At 38.8% G+C, this 15177-nt stretch overlaps 1 protein-coding gene across 5 annotated transcripts in view; it reads left to right on the top strand.

The window, feature by feature from the left end:
* Window positions 1-14454, top strand: part of SUN1 (Sad1 and UNC84 domain containing 1) — a 56443-nt gene extending 41989 nt beyond the window's left edge. For 2 of the 5 annotated variants that reach the window (XM_074965247.1, XM_074965246.1), the window contains 6 exons: window positions 1884-2138; window positions 7187-7271; window positions 7965-8080; window positions 10848-11015; window positions 11727-11819; window positions 12616-14453. In XM_074965247.1, the coding sequence (XP_074821348.1) occupies window positions 1884-2138; window positions 7187-7271; window positions 7965-8080; window positions 10848-11015; window positions 11727-11819; window positions 12616-12729 (831 nt within the window). In that variant the 3' untranslated portion in view covers window positions 12730-14453. Of the gene's footprint in view, window positions 1-1883; window positions 2139-7186; window positions 7272-7964; window positions 8081-10847; window positions 11016-11726; window positions 11820-12615 lie in introns of all 5 variants that reach the window. The other 3 variants (XM_074965249.1, XM_074965248.1, XM_074965245.1) reach the window with 2 other exon arrangements.
* Window positions 14455-15177: the final 723 nt, after the last annotated feature.

The following is a 15177-nucleotide window of genomic DNA, read 5'->3' as shown; positions in this document are numbered from 1 at the left end:
ATGTTTTTCTGTGTCCAGCTAATTTGTACAAATACAGAAATGCAATAAAATATGGTTGTAAAGCAATAGTTCAACTGAATTGGTTTAAGTAATGTACAAATATAGCACCTCTTTCTTCATTTGCAGCATTAAATCTGTAATTGTAAATTGGAACAACATGAGAGAACTGACATCAGGGGGTAATGTGGATTTGTGATGTCTATTCCATAGTTATTAAAAGGCCATTAAATACTTACTCATTTGGTCGCTCTCAAGCACATGATCTCCTTCATCAGAATCTAGGCTCCTATTCCATTGACAGTGGAGTTCATCTCAAAATAATTGATATAACATTGGAAGTGTTAAAAACTTGTCTGGCTACTTATGAGATATAAAATTGAAGAACATGTGGTTAATGCACCTGTGAACCCACACTTGTGAAATATTCATCAATCTTCATATGTGTTCTTGTTGAAGTCAAGCCCTGTATTTCAGAAAAAACATTTCAGCCTGGCTGCATGCACTTAGCACTTCCTTTGCGTTGGCCTTTATGGTGCCTCCTTTAAGGAATCCTAGCGGCCAGCATAAAAGATTATAAAGTGTATCTGAGCCCTGAAGATGTAAATTGCACATAGTTTGCTAGCAATTTGTAAGACATTTATTTCACTGTCAGATCAAGTGACTAGTTTGGATCTCCTTAGCTTTTTGAGTTGTTGAGCAATCTGGATTTCATATAGATGTGTAGAGTTTTTTCTCTCAAGATGACCAAACAGCTTTAGCAACAAAATACAACCTACAATACATAACTTGTCTCCGGGTTTAATGCACAGTTCCTGAAATGGTTTCTTGCGTTAACTTAGCCTGACTCTCTCTACTTTTGATTTTAAAAGGGAAGTTCGGAATTCTTTATTCACAGACTTCCATATTTCTTTTGTCTAATTCAGTGTTATGTTTTTGTTTGTTCTCGATATTTTTACCTCAGATCATTTACTAAACTATTAATCTGTTTCTTCAGATTAAGGACCTTTTCACATTTGTATCTTACACTGTTAATTCCAGAGGGGTGCGGGGGGTAGTGGTGGTGGTGGTTTCAGTCGGAGTACAGGAAGAAGATAATATTTGTGGAGCAGAGAGGGCTGATTAGGTGGCAGTATTTTCTCATATCTGTTTGATCTAATTTATGGTTCTGCATGTAGAAGAAGGGTCTAGTATATTCTTTTTGTTTGTCATTTCAGGTAATTTTGATGATTTATTTTGATAGGTCATTCTGTGTGTATCTTAATTTGTCTGCCAACTTCTTTTGTGAAAAGGAATGTCTTTCACATATTCTCTGGCTACGTATTTACTCAGCCTCTGAATAGCTTCTTGAAGTCCTCAGTAACTCCATCTACTTATTGGGATTAAAATAAGGTGACAAATGTAGTGATGTTGTGAAGTATTCTTTTGTCAACTTAATCTTAACTGTCACCATGTCAGATGTGCTTGCAGTACTGAATAATGGTGAGGCGCGCACACACAAGAAACTGACATTGCTATAACCAGAAAAGTTTAACATACCTAATAACTTGGCAGTAGTTTGGCAAGGCAGGGTGTGTGTTAGACTCTTTTAGGTTCTTCTCTCCCCATCCCACCAGTTGTTCCCAGAGTTCATCTCCTGTGTTACAAGATTCCTCTCCCACCCGCTACCCGAAGGCATGCTATGCCAATGGAGGAGTTTTTACTGAAGTGCTTTACAAAGATGGAGATATATGAAAGCTACATTTATTTGCAGCTCTGAAAAACTTAAGGATTTAAGTGTACCGGTTACACAACTGTTCATTTTATGACTTCAAATGATTTGAGGATTAAATTATTTTGAAAGAGTATCCAAATAGTAACTGTTACTTATTGATGGATTTTACTAGGTAGATGCCCAGGTCAAAGAATCTGTCAAACTTATGTTTTTCGGTGACCGACAAGAAGACTTTTCTGAATCACTACTCCAATGGCTAGCATCCAAATTTGTGAGCAAGAGCGATCTGCAGGTTTTGTTACAAGATCTAGAGCTGCAAATCCTCAAGAATATTACTCTCCACATGTCTATTACAAACCAAAAGCCAACCTCTGAAGTAGTAACAAGTGCAGTAAATAATGCAGTGATTTCTGGCATCACAGAAGCGGTAAGCATTCTAAAATAAATGTTGAAAAGTTTGGTTCATAAGTTGATAGCTATTGTTACTTAGGGTAAAAGTTGTTTTTAAAGGATTTTATTACAGTACATAGTTTGTCATGTCTAAATATAACAAGTTAATGAAATTGGTTTCAAATAGGAAGTTTGAGGGAGATAGTTTAGAAGTTTAATGGCAGTTAAGAAAAATAATCTAAAATGCATTGAAATTGTGCTTCATATAATATCTAAAGAGCTGTCAAAGGTTTCACTTTGGTTTTCCACTGTTTCAGTAGCAGTTTAAATAAAATCTTATAGCTTTTGATTGTGGACAGCACTGTTTGGGTGCACGTGTTGCCCAAAAATAACATCCTTATATATATTTTTTGTGGTGATACAACTTCGGCCTGGTCTACACTACAAAGTTAGGTTGATGTAAGTCACTTTGCATCAGCCAATTTGCATCTATGCCCAAATTTGTCTCCAGCTGATGTAAATGCTCTGTTAAAACGACGACGCCATAAATCCACCTCCATGAATGGCATTGAGCCACGGTTGACTTACTGAGTTGATGCAGTGCGAGTGTAGACACTGCGTAACATATGTCAATCCTAACAGTACTCCAATAGCTTTCTCACAATGCCTGATAGTGACTGCCCTGGACCCACAGTGAACTCCACTGTCCAGGGGTTACAGAGACTGGAATCTACCTTCCCACTTACAAAACCCCACTTTATTTTTGAAATGCCTTTTCCTGATTGCCCCGCTTGGCAAGCACATCTAGCAGTTCTCCCTTATTATGTGTAACTGCCCTACCAACCGTGTCAGCTCCGTGCATTAGACTTGCTTCTGTCTGGAGTAGACGAGGTATTAGATCTCCTGGGCCTGTGGGAAGAAGAGGTTTTTCAAACACAGCTATGGAACAGCTACAGAAACATGGACATCTGTGAAATAATTGCATGGGGGATGCAGGCGACGGCATATGACAGGGATCACCAGCAGTGCCACATGAAAGCGAAAGAACTGTAACAGGCATACCACAAGGCCAGGAAGGCCAACATTTGATCTGGTGCCGAGCCACAGATCTCCTGCTTTTACAATAAGCTGCATGTCAGGGTTGGCAGAGTTCCCACCAGCATCCTGCAGACCACTGTAAATACCTCAGAGGAGCCTGAGACAGAGACCCAGTCTGTGAACAATGAGGAGGAGTTGGGAGACATGGCAGGGCTGGGGGTCCAGCTATGTCATGAGCCAGGACCTGTTCAAGACTCCACGTCAGTCTGGCCAGTCCCATCAGCAAAGCACCGATGAACGTGGTGAAGGGAAAGAAACCTTGGGTAAGTGTGTGCATTTTCCCTTAGTGTTTAAACGTAAAGATGGAGACCAACCCATCCCCAAGTAAACAAGGCATAGGCATCTATTATTTTCATTGTTTGACTCTTCTGAGAAGAGAGAGCAGTACAACAAACAGAGGTAGAGTTGGTATCTGCATTTCACTCCCCTGTTCGGTTAGGTGGGGGTGGGAGGAGAGAGGGAGCAGTTTATGTACATAGAGGTGTCCCTTGCATCCTCCTGAGAAATTTCTGACACTTTCATGAATGTACTCTGCAGTTATCCCCCAAAGGTTTCTAGGGATGGCTGACTTTGTTATTCCTCCACCGTAGGACACTTACCCACACACCTCCGTAAGGAGTTCTGCTGGCACAGTTGCAGTAAACAGGCTAGCAGCATATGGACCCGGGTGGCTTTGGGACGCTCTCTCTGCCTTTGTTACTCTCAGAAGTGAGATAATATAAAATCACCACCTCCTGTTGAAAATAGTGCCAGTATTTAGCACCGTTGTCCTATACGCGTATCCATGGAGAAAGGGATTGAAATTTTGTTTCATGCAACCAAAAATCTTAGTGCCTGCCTCCCCACACTCCTCCTTTGCCCCTGCTGAGCCATACACACCATGGCTGAGACTGGAGAGCAGTGCTGTGCAGAGATACTCCAAAGCTGAAGTGTCAATAAGCATGTCATTAAAAAAATTATGGGAATAAGGGCAGGGGATTTTGAAACTTGTATCTTTCCCTTTCCTTTGTAAATCCAATGATACATATCTCTGTTTCATCTGTAGCTGCTCCATTGTGGCTCCCTCCACACCACTGGAACTCTGAGGAGAAGAAAGAAGAGGGCTAGTGAGATCCTGCAAGCCAGTGATGCATCAGTCTGCAAACAAAAGGCCTGTATGGCCAGCGTGGCAGATGGCATGGAGAGGGACAGAGAGGATAGGAGAAAATGGAGAAAGACCCAGAAATCCCAGCAGGAAAAGGAGAGAGCTTCTCAGGCAGCAAAAACAAATGCTGCATACTCTGGTTGACCTACAAGTCCAGTAATCACCAACTCGCCACCCTTTGCAGTCCCTGGAGAACTCCATGGTGGCAGCTTCCCATGCACCCCAACATTTCACCTGGCATCCTGGGCCCCATCCCTACTGCTACCACTCCATGCTGGTGGATAGTAAGGAAAACTACAGCTTCACATACACTGTCCTATGAGAGCCACAGTTGCTTTGTGTAGCCAGAATAGACTGCACTTGTGCACTGAAATGGACAGAAATGTTTGCTGCCTTTCTGATTTTAAAATTCTGTTCCAATAATATTGTAAGAAGCTTGTATTGTATTGTCCTGTATTATATGCACGTTGGTTATTTTGCACTGTTTTTGTCACTCAAATTTCTATTAAAAAAATACATAATTTTTTTAAAAATAAATTTAGTTCACCTCTCCTACTGCAGAATGCATAGTGGTACTCAAGCACCCAGTACTTTTAAGTTTATGGCACCACAGAACTCATAGATTCAACAAAACACCAGATTCAACAAAACACTAGTCAAGTGTATAAATGTACAGCAAGCTGCATGTAATTCATAGGTTCACTAAAAGACAGTGTCATATGTATAAATGTACCACTAGCACTACACAGTTCCTAACTGGCCCTACTGGTTTGGGGGCTCAGCACAGACCAACATGGTGCATTAATGTGGCTGACTATTATAGTGCTCTTTCAAAGTCTTCTACAACCGCATAGTTCCACATTAAGCCCTTATGTCTTGCTGTTCAAACTCAGCAGACAGCCACTCCACCTCCACCCTGGCAGCTTTTCCCCTTTGCCTCAGAGATATTATACGAGGCACAGCAAGCTGCTATAACCTTTGGAATACTTCCCCCCCCCCCGAAAGTCAGTATTGGAAGTAAACACACCAGTGTCCCTTCAGTCTATCAAAAGCACTTTCACTGTCGTCCTTTACTGAGCTGGTGGTTAAATCTTTCCTGTGTGCTGTCAAGGTGGCTTTTAGTGAACCATGGGAACAAGGGGTAGGCAGGGTCTTCCAGTATCGTTATAGGGATTTCAGTATCGCCAATGATGATTTGCTGGTTGGGAAAGAATATCTGTTTTCAGCTTTCTGAACAGTCCTGTGTTCTTAAAGATGTGAGTGTCATACACCTTCCCTGACCAGCGCCCATTTATATCAGTGGAGCATCCCTGGTGATCCATCAACACATGCATAGCCATAGAAAAGTAAGCCTTTTCTGTGGATGTGCTCTGTGGCAAGGTGGGCTGGTCCCAAAATAGGGATATGCATGCCAAGTATCGCCCCACTGCAGTTTGGGAACCCCACTGCTGCAAATCCATCCACTGTGTCCTGTACAGTACTGAGAGTCAGTCCTGCATAGCAGGACACTATTAACGGCCCCCAGTGTGAATTTTCTAACTCCAGAATGATTTCCCACTGAGCAGTACTAATCCAGCATTGCAAGCTTCCAAGTGTGCTTGCCATTCGCTTCTTAACTGTCATTGCAGCTCTTATTCTGGTGTCCCTGCGCTGGAGGGCTGGGGCAGACATTTGAAAGTGCTGCAGCTACTGCATCTCGTCCTATACCTGCATTGCGATGCATCTCACCAGTCAGTGCTCATTTCGCAGGCCCAGAAGGGCCGCTCCACTTTCTGCAGCTGCTCGGTGAACACCACCAGCAGCCTTGAATGTTTTTCACTCTGTCCCTTAACAGTCTGTCCTTGAAGAAATTGTCATGTCCCCAAGTATTGCAGTTCTTTCTCCGGGTCTGCAGATACCAGGAGATCTTGCATCCTGTATTTGCAACATTCATAAGGACAGTGCAGAGCTGCGTGGGCTCCATGCTTTTGTCAGAGATGGCCGATGCAGAAAAGGGTTGTGGGGGTTTGCTGGATTCTTAAAAAAAGCATGAAGATTACGGGATATGGATGGCATTATGGGATGGAGAAAGTTGTATGCAGGAACTTGACCTTTCACTCCCAGAGGTCCCTGCATGATTCATTTCTATTTCACAACACATTGCGAAAATTTCCCAAAAAGATTTTAGCTATGTGGCAGTGTGTGGGGCACACTGGGATGCCTTCCTGTGGTGCACTGCACTCTACTTTGACACAAGCACTCCTGAGTACATGCAGTGCAGACACAAGCAGCCAAGTATACACAAGCAATGTACTAACATGGGGCAGCTGTATGCTGATGTAATTTGCATCAACCAGAATTTGTAGTGTAGATGTGGCCTTATGCTTCAGTCAGCAGTCTCCTCTGGTGGATTGTTAATTAGGTAGTTACAATAGACTTTCTAGTCTTGTGACTTAGAAAACTATTATTCCTATCCTAAAACAAGTAGCCACATTGGCTGCAATAAAGAAATATAAAGTAAATTCCGTTACCCTTTATGATCTGTAATGCCTGTCAAACCATGCTATCTTGGGAGCTGAGGAATAAAGTATAAAGAAAAATAAAATATAACCTAATGGAGAGAAGACTGAGACTTACAGAAACGCCATTCAGAGTGATCTAGTGTGATGATCATAGTCTGACTGGCACTCATCAAAAATTGGCTAATGTATCTTAAAGATATTGGTTCCAAAGATTCTGTGATATAGTACAATTTTATTACGTGTTTATACTATCTTAGTTAATAAAGACTGTTGAATGCATGTATATCTAATACCAAACATGTTTTCTTTTTCCATACTCTCTCTCTTCCCTTATATCTGTAGCAAGCACGCATTATTGTAAATAATGCATTGAAACTCTATTCTCAAGACAAGACTGGTATGGTGGACTTTGCTTTAGAATCTGGAGGTAAATATAGCAGAAAAGCTATAAATAGATCAGTCTGCTATTTGCAGCAATGTAATCTGAGTTGTCAATTTTTGCAGTAAATCGAGAATTGTGTCCAATGCTTGACAAACAATAGGAATACTGTATATTTTGTATTATTTTGTTGAGTTGGATGTTAATAGTATACACCATAAAAAGTGCATACAGACTTAACTCTGAACTCCTGGTTGCACTGTGGAAACACATTGATATACTTGAAGTAAGAAGTATGGCACAAGTTTGAAGACGCTTTAAAAGAAAATACTGAGGGATAATTAAGCGAGAATAGCTATTTTGTATGGGATACATATTATGAACATGAACTAACTGAAAAAGCACATACCTGTTCAGTTTTTTAAACCTCTTTTTCAAAAATACAGTTTCATTTCAAGCTGAAAATAGTACTTATTTTCTGAGAAATGTGCTCCTCTTTGAAAAGTGGGGTACAGCTTCCTTAATGTAAAACTCTATTTAATCTGGGGACAGGATACTTGCATTAAAATAACAGTGTTTATAGGAAAGTTACTAGAATTTGACAGGATTTGAATATTTGTTTGAAAAGAATCACTGGCATGTTCAATTTGGAACAATATTTTACTGAAAGCAAGACTAGTTACCTGATGAAAAATGGAAACACTTCATTATTTGTGTTTTAACCTGACTCTTCTTTTTGAGGTGGCAGCATTCTGAGTACTCGCTGTTCTGAGACCTACGAGACCAAAACAGCTCTAATTAGTCTCTTTGGAATTCCTTTGTGGTATTTCTCTCAGTCTCCCAGAGTGGTAATCCAGGTAATGAAAAACAGAATATACCTAAAGTCCTGTTGTTTATTTGTATTTCTGTAGCACCAAGTCATGGACCAGGACCCCATTGTGCTATGAAAGTTGTGTTTTAAAGCTACACGGTCAAGAAACTTTGGATACCAGAATTTTTCTTGAAATGGAAGATGCATCTGGAACTTCATTTCTGCTGAGAATAGAACCCTGTGCAGAGAGCCTACACAAGGCCTAGTCACCATTTAAATCACACTTAAGCCCTATTTGGAGGATTTAAATGTGACTAAGGAGGTGCATAGGCCTTGTCCAGAGGGCCAGCCCAAGGAGAATTTTCTCTAAAAATGAGAGAAATAAGCACAGGCCAAGGCCTGTCATTAGTGGTTTTGAACACCTCTGTTTTTTGGTTGTCTAGCTTGAAACATTTGAAAGAAGGCCTGGTTTTCAGAAATTTCTGGGCACACATCCTATGAAATTTACGCCGCTTTAGGGAGAATCAATTTCGGCAAGGAGATCACTAATCGCTTTTGACAATACTGGCTATAAGTTTTATGTAGAACCCCAACTGCTAGGGAGGAGCACAAAAGAATAGTGGGGACAAAGTCAAAAAGGGTAAGGCACAAAAATTAGTTACACCTAATAAGGGACATAAGGCAATAAGAAGAGATCAGTCAGCCTAACTTCAAAACTAGAAAGATACTGGAACGAATTAATAAACAATCCATTTGTAAGCACCTAGAGGATAATAGGATTATAAGGAATAGTTAGCATGGATTTGTCAAGAACAAATCATGCCAAACCAACCTAATTTCTTTCTTCTACAGGTTTTCTGGCCTAGTGGATAGGGGGGAAGCAGTAGACGTGATGTATTTTGATTTTTAGTAAGGCTTTTGATGCTGTCCCACAGGACATTCTCATAAGCAAACTGGGGAAACATGGTATAGATTAATTTACTATAAGCAAGGTGCACAACTGGTTGTAAGACCATAATCAGAGTTATCAATGGTTCACTGTCAAATTGGGAGGGTGTATCTTGAAGGGTTCCGCAGGGGTCAGTCCTGGTTCCAGTACTATTCAGTGCTTTCATTTTAATGACCTGGATAATGGGATGGAAAATATGCTTGTAAACTTTGCAGATGACACCAAGCTCAGGGGGGGGCAGAGTTGCTCGCGTTTTGGAGGCTAGAAATAGAATTCAAAAGAACCTTGACAAATTGGAGAATTGATCTGAATTCATTAAGATGAAATTCAGTAAAGATAAGTGCAAAGACCTTCACTTAGGAAGGAAAAATTACATGCACAGCTACAAAATGGGGAATAATTGGCTAGGTGGTATTGCTGAAAAGGATCTGGGGGTTATAGTGGAACACAAATTGAATATAAACCTACAACGTGATGCAGTTGCAAAAAAAAAAAAAAAAAGCTAATATCATTCTTGGGTATATTAACAGGAGTCAGAGTAGCAGCCGTGTTAGTCTGTATCTGCTCACAAAAGCTTATGCTCTAATAAATTTGTTAAGTCTCTACGGTGCTACAAGTACTCCTTTTCTGTTAACATGAGTGCTATATTTAAGACACAGGAGATAATTGTCCTGCTCCAGGTGAGGCCTCAACTGGAGTATTGTGTCCTATTCTGGATGCCACACTTTAGGAAAGATGTGGACAAATTGAAGAGAGTCCAGAAGAAAGCAACAAAAATTATCAAAGGTTTAGAAAACCTGGCCTGTGAGGAAAGGTTAAAAAACCTGGACATGTTTAGTTTTGAGAAAAGAAGACTGACAGGGACCCAGTGAGTCTTCAAATCTGTTAAGAGCTGAAATAAAGAGGAGTATGGTCAATTGTTCTCTATGTCCAGTGATGGTAGGACAAGATATAATTGACTTAATTCGCAGTGTGAAAAATTTAGGTTCGATATTAGGAACTAGAAGGGTAGTTAAGCTCTAGAAGAGGCTTCCCTGGAAGATTGTGGAATCCCTGTAATTAATTTTTTTTAAGAACAGGTTGGATAACCCCCTGTCAGGGATGCTCTAGATTTAGTTGTTCCTGCCTCAGTACAGCAGGCTGGACTTGATGACTTCTTGAGGTCCCTTCCAGCCCTACATTTTTATGATTCTATCAACAACAAAAATTGCTCTTGGATTCTTAACTCTTGCATACTTATAGGCATATTGTATGACAGTAATGCTATCTGGGGGTATAATTTGACTGTCAAAGTTGGTTTATTCTCCTATTCAGTGCTGTCCTTTATGTCTAACTTTTTTCAGACTACTTTGAATACATAATATTAAGGGCTTTTTCCCCCAACAAAGGTGAGGAATAACTTGTAACTTGTATTGTCAGCCTCTTGCACCAGAACACCAAGTACTAGCCATTGCAAAACATATTTGAGAATAAAACATTCTTTCATTACTGAAAATGCTTATCTGGTAGTTATGTTTTCTGTCTTTCTGTACAGTGAATAATTTAAATCATACCTGTAGTGCATGTTCTCTCAAATTTTTGAATCGAGAAAATGTCCATTCAGCTATTGTAGAAAAATGAGAATTGATACTTTCTGACCCTAATGCTGATATTGCAGAGGAGAAATATCCTGCTTCTTGCAAACAATGTTTTTTGATCTGGTAATTTGACCCAAACTCTCTTAAATAGACAGAATTGTTTTTCATGTAACAGGGTACAAAGTATAATCAGTGGCATAACCTAATCAAACTAAACTTTAATAACTCAGTTCATTAGAATGTTTTACCAATATGTTCAATATTTTTCTCCCCTGCCCCCTCTTTAGCCTGACATATATCCAGGAAACTGCTGGGCATTCAAAGGATCACAGGGATACCTTGTGGTTAGACTTTCTATGATGATCTACCCAACAGCCTTTACGTTAGAACATATACCAAAAACTCTTTCACCAACAGGAAATATCACGAGTGCTCCTAAGGATTTCTCAGTATATGTAAGTCTTTCTCTGGTAAAGTTAAGGTATTAAATGTGTTTGTTCTGTTTGGATAATTTGAGTAGAACAACTATTCACAATTTAAAATAGTTATTAGTGTAAAACAGCCCTCTATTTTAATATTTACATTTATTGCTCTTAAATGTACCTCCTTTTGTGGAGTTCTATGAATGAGAAATAATGAATAAAAGCTACATATTTTTAAAAATTCTAATGCTTCCGTTATTTTACCTATCTAGTTTACAGAGAAGTGCATTAAAGCAAAGTAATCAAACTTATTACACTTGTGTGATGATTATCTAAAGTGATCTTCAAGTCCAAGCACTTTACGCCTTCATAAAAGGAATGGATCATAATCCTTTCAGGCACTGTCACATAACAGTAGTCTACAGCTGTATGGCACAGTCATGGTCCATTTTGACTTCTGGAAACTATTTTTATTTCCAATTGACATGAAATATGTAAAATAGTGAGCATTGATACCCATCCCAGTCTTCTTCAATCCCACCCTTTCCTGGTCCCACCTTTTCTTTCATTCTTATTATTCCTGGACAACCCTTATTTTCTCCACAATGATGATTAGTGGTTGTACTGCCCTCCCCTGTTAAGAATGTGACACCCTATAACTGCAACCAAACTTAGTTTTGTCATTCTGATTATCTGAAATTTGAAGGAAAAAAAAAATAATCAAGGCTGAACTCTTGATGATAGGGTCTAGAAGATGAATATCAGGAAGAAGGTACCCTTCTCGGACAGTACGTCTATGATCAAGGAGGAGAGTCACTACAGATGTTTCAAGTGACGGTAAGCCCACATTAACAGAAAATATACAGCGGTTGCCAAAGCCACTTGACTTTGCCTCTTGCAGTAGTAGCAGTAATTTAATTTTAACGCTGCTTTGATACATTTGCTGATGCCTTTCACTACCCGTGTGCTAGTATGCAAAATGCTAGCGTTCTGAAATGTGATTCTGATTGAACTCTTGCACTGATAACTGCAATAACTTAATGGCATTATTCCTGACTTGCGCCATTGAAATTGAAGGGTCATTTTGGCATTTTTATTTTTGCCTTCCATAAAACATGCATAATGATGAATATTTTTCAGCATCAGAAGTTTGCAATATCCATATTAAATCAGTTGGACTACAGTTAAACTGGTCCCACCACACAGTGGATTAGATCAGTAACTTTCACTCAGTAAAACTATACAGTAGCACTGTTCGTCTGAAATTCTCTGTGACCTGGAAAGTTACTGTGGCTTATTTTAAAAGTTATTCTGCTATAAAAATCTTATTCCTGCTTTCAAGCCTTTAAATAAAAGCATTAAGAATTATTCTACTTCATCTAGACCTCCAGCAGACCATGGGAAGTCAAGCAAAGACCATGAAAATTTGACAGCTTGTGTAGATTGCAAGAGACTATCCATAAATTGTGATTACCTTTTGGGTATATAATTTAACTACTTAAGTAATTAATGATGTATGCAGTGTAGTGATTTGGCTGCTACTCTTAAACAACTTTCGGTGATCAACATCGGTTGTCTACAGAGAAAAATAAAATGGTGAGTGATGTCTGATTTTTTTTTCATGTTTTTTCAGGAGAAAAATGAAAATGCATTCCAGATAGTGGAGCTAAGAATTTTGTCTAATTGGGGCCATACAGAGTACACCTGTCTGTATCGGTTCAGAGTGCATGGAAAACCTACTGAATAAACTAGTACACTACAGCTTTTTTGTTGTATATTTTCTGTTTGTATATATTGGAAAACCTAGAACACTGGAATCTTTAAAGGATGAGGATCTGTGACATGTACTGCAGGATCAATACTCCTTTTCAGTAAAATGCAGACGACTGCCAGAAGAATTGTATACAAACTCATACCTGCTCTGATGCTCAGCTTGTAATTGCCAGTCAGCTTTATATTTTAATGTGTCCATTCTGAGAAAAATATTGCATGCAAACTACTCTGGTTCAAAAGCCAAGTTGGCAAATAGGTGATATTTATTTTTATTACATTTGAATGTACAGTTTTTAAATAAGATATGCTTTCTGCAGCTAGAAATGTGTTTTTTAATACAGGCCCCATCTGCACACTTCTATTACCCTGGCTCCCTATGTCAAAACGTATAAACACTTTTAAACACTAATTGTGGCTAATGTATCCTTTAGTTGACCATGACTTTTGAACTTGTTGCTAGGCCCAAAAGGACTTCCTGAGTAGATGCAGAATGAGATACATGTTACTGTCAAGGAAAGTGAATGGAACCAAAAATAGTTTAAACATCAGAGGCATAAAAATCTTTCCTCTAACATGGAACCACGCATTAATGTAAAAGCCAGGGTTGATTTTAAACCACTACAGTTAGTTTAAGTTTTCTTCCTATCTAGTTTCCTTTTGACTTAGCTTGTTAGAATAATCACTCAGTGTACTAATCTTTAGTAGGCTTATCTCATATACCAAGGTGAGAGTCTGGCTAGTGGTCTGCTGATAAGACCAATTCAGAGCTCAAATTGTAGAGGCAAAATCTTGGTGTGCAGAAATTTCTCTTCAGCACAGGATGAGTTGGGCTAGCTCACTTTATAAGTGCTGTACTGTGGAAGCACTAAGTGAAAATAGGTTCCACATCATAGACTTAACTTTTAATTTAAAACAATTCTGCAGTGAAGTAACTTGCAAAAGAGGTCCACGCTCAATGCCACTGTATTTAGACAATGTTTCCATTTTTATACCCTTAAAGTGGAGGATTCATTACCCATTGAAGAATGTTAGAGCAATGACTCAACAGCATTTTCTTACTTGATTTAATTGGAACTTGCATTGTATTAACAGACTGCATTTTTTTAACAGACTTCTTGCACAGCTCTCCTTACTTAGAGGCTCATTTTGTAATTTTATTTCTGAATGTTACTGGAAACCCTTTATAAACAAGATTCCTGAAAGACATTTATGTGGAGAAATTATCTTACTGTTGTAATGCATTTTATTGGGTCAACTTAATTACAGATGTGCTATGTTACATTTTTCAGAAAGATGAATGATGGTGCTGACTGGTTTTCTGAATTAGATTTCTGTATGTTGCACAATAGTCCTCAAAATGTTTTTAAAAAATCTCCATAGAAAGAGTGTTTTAGTTCAGCTAGAAACAGAACCAATGGCCTATGCAGAAAAGCTAGATAAAACATGTACAGGTGTTTCATATAAGTTAAATATATAAATCAGAATTATCCTGTATAAATTGGAATTAGGATCTGGGGTGGGAATATTTTGAATAACACTAACTTATTTTTAAAGAAGCAAGATAGGACTTTGTGCAATGTATTTTTGTAAATGCTTTTCAAAATATTTGTCTTGGTATTCTTTGCCTCCAAATGGACAAGATGCTATTGAGATGTTTAAATAAAGAGTTTTAATTTTTGAAAGTGCATGTAATATTTAAAACAAGTAATAAAGTTTCTTTTCTGTATTTATGCTGAATCTGTTTGAATATTCTGGCTAAAATAACTAATGTAGGGTAACCGCTTTTAGAATAAAACCATTTTTCTACATTTTTAATAAACAAATAGATTTCAGTGTAAAACTGAGGTGAAGTTCAATCCAACTTTATTATGAGGATATATCCCATAGCTGTGGTGAGAAAAGAGGATGGTAAATGGACACAAGGCAGAGCAGTACTATATATAAATAAAAACATTTAATATGTGGGAAATTCCTTCAGGAACTGCAGGAGGGGTAATGCTAAAGAGTAGTCTTCTACTTTTCACCCTCTCCCTGCTCTCCAGAAAGCTCTGCCTTTTACTTTCATTGTCTTCTGTCAAAAGGGATTTATGCATGCAGAAGGGAGGCAGACTTGGTTAATACATAAACTCCTGTCCCTTACGGCTATTCTACACTATACAGGTTGACATAAGGTGGCTTATATTGACCTAATTATGTCAATTCTACACTACAGCCTTCCTGCTGATGATATAAGGGCCTTACTACACAGACTTAACTCCCCCTCCATGAGCTGTAAGGTGTACTCTGGATGTACCAAATATTGTTTCAAAACTAGTTATAGTACCCAGAACTGTTCCTGAGAGGAAAAGCTTTAGAGTAACTACCAAGCATGAGACACTGCATTGTGGGAATTGAGGACTAGCTCAGCAACTGCAACCCTAGT

The sequence above is a fragment of the Natator depressus genome, chromosome 10, assembly GCF_965152275.1.
Source record: "Natator depressus isolate rNatDep1 chromosome 10, rNatDep2.hap1, whole genome shotgun sequence".
In the NCBI taxonomy this organism is placed as follows: Eukaryota; Metazoa; Chordata; order Testudines; family Cheloniidae; genus Natator; species Natator depressus.
The sequence above is the reverse complement of the archived record's forward strand: the minus strand, read 5'-3'. Positions and strand labels throughout refer to the sequence as shown.